This window comes from Ascaphus truei, unplaced genomic scaffold (assembly GCF_040206685.1).
Source record: "Ascaphus truei isolate aAscTru1 unplaced genomic scaffold, aAscTru1.hap1 HAP1_SCAFFOLD_2096, whole genome shotgun sequence".
NCBI lineage: Eukaryota > Metazoa > Chordata > Amphibia > Anura > Ascaphidae > Ascaphus > Ascaphus truei.
Window position 1 is genome coordinate 43,048 of NW_027455007.1, and position 6,000 is coordinate 49,047.

Sequence of the window (6,000 nt, forward strand, 5' to 3'; positions counted from 1 at the left end):
TTTTGTGTGCTGAAGTGAGATGTGCGCCAGAATAATCTCTTTGGACATAGTATACGGCTCAGCACCCCAAACCCAACTTAGCAAACTTGACACCCTCTACAATTCAATTTGCCGTTTTGTTCTCCAATGCAACTACAACACACATCACTGCGAAATGCTCAAAGAACTAGATTGGTCATCACTAGAGTCTAGGCGCAAAGTTCACCTTTCCTGTCTCACCCTCAAATACTTTCTGGGCAAGCTACCCAGCTACCTGAACAAGCTCCTCGCCCCTACCACATGCAGCACCTATCACCTGAGATCAGACTCCAAAAGACTATTCATGTTCCCAAGGCTCAACAAAGTATCCGGCCGCTCCTCCTTCTCCTTCCGTGCACCCCAAAACTGGAACAACCTACCAGAGACCCTCACATCCACCACCAGCTTAAGTTCTTTCATAACTTAGGGTGAGTCCCCGGTCAGCACTGTGACACGCGCGCCCGCGGGGGGGGAGAGGGGGGGGTGCACGTGCACAGCGCTGCACCGCAATCTGGGGTCTGGGGGGGAGAGAGCGTTTACGAGGGGAGGGGCGTGGTGGTGGGCTTGCAGGGGCGTGGCCATGACCTCACGCGGCTGGTTCGCCCTCATTGGCTCCGTCGCAAACTCTGATCTTAAATTCCCCTCCCTGAGAACCTGTCGCGCACCGCGGGGGAAAGGTGCGCGACAAGGCGGGGACTGGGGGGCGGGGCTTGAACGCACAGCGCACGCCTCGAGAAGTTACTGGGGCCGCCCCCTTAGGCTGTCTCACATTTTAATCCGGTCTGTAACTGTTACATACGCTTATTATATATATTATCTGTAACTGTGCATGCAATGCCATGTATATAATGTATACCCTGTTCACTTATGTAACTGTACTTGTCTTTACTCTGTGCCCAGAACCTCTCTGCGTGTTATTATATCGCTCTGCGTGTTATTATATCGCTCTGCGTGCTATTATACCGCTCTGCGTGTTATTATATCGCTCTGCGTGCTATTATACCGCTCTGCGTGTTATTATATCGCTCTGCGTGCTATTATACCGCTCTGTGTGTTATTATACCTCTCTGCGTGTTATTATACCGCTCTGCGTGTTATTATACCGCTCTGCGTGTTATTATATCGCTCTGCGTGTTATTATATCTCTCTGCGTGTTATTATATCTCTCTGCGTGTTATTATATCGCTCTGCGTGTTATTATATCGCTCTGCGTGTTATTATACCGCTCTGCGTGCTATTATATCGCCCTGCGTGTTATTATATCGCTCTGCGTGCTATTATATCGCTCTGCGTGCTATTATACTGCTCTGCGTGTTATTATATCTCTCTGCGTGCTATTATACCGCTCTGCGTGCTATTATACCGCTCTGCGTGCTATTATACCACTCTGCGTGCTATTATAACGCTCTGCGTGTTATATCTCTCTGCGTGCTATTATACCGCTCTGCGTGCTATTATACCGCTCTGCGTGCTATTATAACGCTCTGCGTGCTATTATACCGCTCTGCATGCTATTATACCGCTCTGCGTGCTATTATACCGCTCTGCGTGTTATTATACCGCTCTGCGTGCTATTATACCGCTCTGCGTGTTATTATACCGCTCTGCGTGCTATATACCGCTCTGCGTGTTATTATACCGCTCTGCGTGTTATTATATCGCTCTGCGTGTTATTATACCGCCCTTGCGTGCTATTATACCGCTCTGCGTGTTATTATACCGCTCTGCGTGCTATTATATCTCTCTGCGTGCTATTATACCGCCCTGTGTGCTATTATACCGCCCTGCGTGCTATTATACCGCTCTGCGTGCTATTGTCGGTGGATGTTATGTGTCTGGGCCTGTTTGTTCTGGGTGTTGTTGTGCTGGAGCCCCCAGCCCGGAGAGGTCAGAGGTTGTGACCCCTCTGTACCTGGCTCAGCGCTTCTCTGTGGCCGATTCTGTTCTCTGCTGTTCTGGAATCTGCCCATTTCTCGGCACAGAGGGGTATTCAGGGCCGGGCAATAAATGGGGAGGTGCCTGCAGATCTGCACTCACTACTCGGTCACCCTCACACTCCATCCGTGACACACAGACGCTAGGGCGAGATGCCAGGAGCAAAAGGTACGTGCAGAGCATCGCATCTCAGAGACCCCATAACCAGGAGACAGTCACCCCATTACTGGGAGTCAGAGACCCCATAACCAGGAGACAGACACCCCATTACTGGAGTCAGAGACCCCATAACCAGGAGACAGACACCCCATTACTGGGAGTCAGAGACCCCATAACCGGGAGACAGACACCCCATTACCGGGAGTCAGAGACCCCATAACCAGGAGACAGACACCCCATTACCGGGAGTCAGAGACCCCATAACCAGGAGACAGACACCCCATTACTGGGAGTCAGAGACCCCATAACCAGGAGACAGTCACCCCATTACTGGGAGTCAGAGACCCCATAACCAGGAGACAGACACCCCATTACTGGGAGTCAGAGACCCCATAACCGGGAGACAGTCACCCCATTACCGGGAGTCAGAGACCCCATAACCGGGAGACAGACACCCCATTACCGGGAGTCAGAGACCCCATAACCGGGAGACAGACACCCCATTACCGGGAGTCAGAGACCCCATAACCGGGAGACAGACACCCCATTACCGGGAGTCAGAGACCCCATAACCGGGAGACAGACACCCCATTACTGGGAGTCAGAGACCCCATAACCGGGAGACAGACACCCCATTACTGGAGAGTCAGAGACCCCATAACCAGGAGACAGACACCCATTACCGGGAGTCAGAGACCCATAACCGGGAGACAGACACCCCATTACCGGGAGTCAGAGACCCCATAACCAGGAGACAGACACCCCATTACTGGGAGTCAGAGACCCCATAACTGGGAGGACACCCCATTACTGGAGAGGCGAGACCCCATAGCTGGGAGACACCCCATTACGGGGGGGGGGGGGTGGGGGGGCAAGACCCCATAGCTGGGAGACACCCCATTACTGGGGGAGGCGAGACCCCATAGCTGAGAGACACCCCATTACGGGGGTGGGGGGGGGCGGTATCTGCGTCAGTCGTTTCTCCCACCCTGACCCCCATATTAAATCCGTTCTGTTCTCTTCTCCAGGGGACAACTCAGAGAAAGCCCCCCCTTCCAAGGTGAGTGAGGGGCTATTAACCCTCTCCCTGCCACACCTCTGCAGGGCATCAATTCCGCCCCTTTCCCTGCAGAGCCGGCCCTGCTGTTTCCGAGGGGTAGTTGTTGGGGGGCGATAGCACGAAGCGGCCCCCCTGTATTTCTCAGCAGCGACAAGCACGAGAAACTCTTCTCTCTCCCCCAGAGTCTCGGAGATCAGACGGAGAACGCAGGAGAGAGACAACCAGATGCTAAGAAGCAAGGAGGTAACACACACCGCGCGCGCACACACACCACACACCGCGCGCGCACACACGCACACGCAGACACACACAGCACACGCAGACACACACAGACACACACAATTGTGATGCAAAACAAACTTTCAGTCCACTGCATACAAACTCCGTGACCTCTCCCCCCCGCTCCCTCTCTCCCACCCCCCGCTCCCTCTCCCACCCCCCGCTCCCTCTCCCACCCCCCGCTTCCTCTCTCCCCCCCCCCGCTCCCTCTCTCCCACCCCCGCTCCCTCTCTTCCCCCCTCCCCCCCGCTCCCTCTCCCCCCCCGCCCCCTCTCTTCCCCCCCCCCGCTCCCTCTCCCCCCCCCCCCGCTCCCTCTCCCCCCCCGCCCCCTCTCTTCCCCCCCCGCTCCCTCTCCCCCCCCCGCCCCCTCCCTCCCCCCTCCCCAGGGGAGCCGCCGGGAGAGAAGCAGTAATTTCCAAGCCTTCGTGCGGATGGCGTTGGAGACGTTGCTGGTTCGTGTCGCAGGAAGCGGGGGATCCACACTCAGCCCGCGGACCATGTCCACCCGAGCAAGACGTTCATGTCCTGGCACCGGCCCAGTCTGCCCGCGCGGCCTTTCCTGCTGGTGCGAGCGGTGCAGGGGGTCTAAGCGTGCGCGGCCGCGTGGAAATGCGCGCGCACACAGGAGCGTGTCACTAATCCCCAGCGGGATGGATATGGGGAGTGGGAGGACAGAGATTGGGGGGGGGGGGAGGGTTTGTGTGCTGTCGTTGTGAAGATGCCGTTCACCTCCTGGAATAAAGATGTTCTCTGCGATGGAACGCGGTGTGCGTGGCTCGGCGTGCGTGGCGTGTCGTCCGTGGCTCGGCGTGCGTGCCTTTGTGTTACTCGCTCTCCGCCGGGTTGGGGGGGAAATAAAAGGAATCCTTACAAAACAGAACTTTATTGACGGCCCTGAGGGTTTCCAGGACGTGACCCCATTACTCACCCTAACCGGTGAGCCTGGCCGCCCCGGCACCGGTGGGGGAGCAGCATGTCATGTGACTAGGGCATTGTTATCACCAGAAGACGGATCAGGTTATCGGACCCGCGCCCCGTTCTGTGGTGAGATCGGACAGTGACCCCCCACAGTCCGTACAGGTCAGGGCGGGAATCTGAGCGAGGGTCAGCGGATGTGACCCCACATTCTGTACAGGTCAGGGCGGGAATCTGAGCGAGGGTCAGCGGATGTGACCCCACATTCTGTACAGGTCAGGGCGGGAATCTGAGCGAGGGTCAGCGGATGTGACCCCACATTCTGTACAGGTCAGGGCGGGAAACTGAGCGAGGGTCAGCGGATGTGACCCCACATTCTGTACAGGTCAGGGCGGGAATCTGAGCGAGGGTCAGCGGATGTGACCCCACATTCTGTACAGGTCAGGGCGGGAAACTGAGCGAGGGTCAGCGGATGTGACCCCACATTCTGTACAGGTCAGGGCGGGAATCTGAGCGAGGGTCAGCGGATGTGACCCCACATTCTGTACAGGTCAGGGCGGGAATCTGAGCGAGGGTCAGCGGATGTGACCCCACATTCTGTACAGGTCAGGGCGGGAAACTGAGCGAGGGTCAGCGGATGTGACCCCACATTCTGTACAGGTCAGGGCGGGAATCTGAGCGAGGGTCAGGAGTGGGAATCTGAGGGTCAGCGGGTGTGACCCCTTACAGTCCGTACAGGGTGGGAATATGAGTGAGGGTCAGGGGCGGGAATCTGAGGGTCAGCGGGTGTGACCCCTCACAGTCCGTACAGGTCAGGGTGGGAATCTGAGTGAGGGTCAGCGGGTGTGACCCCTCACAGTCCGTACAGGTCAGGGCGGGAATCTGAGGGTCAGCGGGTGTGACCCCTCACAGTCCGTACAGGTCAGGGCGGGAATCTGAACCGAGGGTCAGCGGGTGTGACCCCTCACAGTCCGTACAGGTCAGGGTGGGAATCTGAGGGTCAGCCGGTGTGACCCCTCACAGTCCGTACAGGTCAGGGCGGGAATCTGAGCGAGGGTCAGCGGGTGTGACCCCTCACAGTCCGTACAGGTCAGGGTGGGAATCTGAGTGAGGGTCAGCGGATGTGACCCCTCACAGAGCCGACGTCCTCTCTCTCAAGCGATGAGACGGTAGAACACCCAGCATCCAAAGGTCAGCCAGTGACCGGCCCAGCCCAGCTCTGACCACTTGCTGATGGTGTGGGACATGCCATAGCCCTGCGGAGGAGGCGAGAGTGTTAGAGGCTGTTAGAGGTGGTCTCTGTGTCCCGTTTCCCAGGGTCTCTCCCCCTCACCTCCTCCTCCATTGTGTCGTCCGTTTCTGCATCAAACAGGGATCCCAGGTACGTGAGGTGAACGACGGCGAGGGCCCCGAACACGACATTAACCGGGCCGGCGAGGAGCTCTGTGCGGAGACACGGGAAACCGTCACACGGTGCCACACGCTGACCATCTCGCTGCACAGGGGGCGACCACGGCTGCGGTGGGCACAGTTGGGGGGACTGACCTTGTGGCGGTGGGCACAGTTGGGGGGGGACTGACCTTGTGGCGGTGGGCACAGTTGGGGGGGACTGACCTTGTTGCGGTGGGCACAG

At 57.6% G+C, this 6,000-nt stretch overlaps 1 protein-coding gene and 1 long non-coding RNA gene across 2 annotated transcripts; one reads left to right on the plus strand and one right to left on the minus strand.

Annotated features, from left to right (window-relative positions):
- The first annotated feature begins 1,986 nt into the window (after window positions 1–1,986).
- Window positions 1,987–4,133, plus strand: LOC142477442 (uncharacterized). The gene is made up of 4 exons (XR_012792386.1): window positions 1,987–2,121; window positions 3,141–3,172; window positions 3,355–3,415; window positions 3,839–4,133. It is a non-coding gene; the product is annotated as an uncharacterized LOC142477442 (long non-coding RNA).
- A 186-nt stretch (window positions 4,134–4,319) lies between these two features.
- LOC142477444 (protein-serine O-palmitoleoyltransferase porcupine-like) lies at window positions 4,320–5,883 on the minus strand (the record flags this gene model as incomplete). Its single annotated transcript, XM_075582268.1, has 2 exons — window positions 4,320–5,623; window positions 5,701–5,883. Coding segments are annotated over 2 exons (285 nt in total), but the record flags the coding sequence as incomplete, so codon positions are not given.
- Window positions 5,884–6,000: the final 117 nt, after the last annotated feature.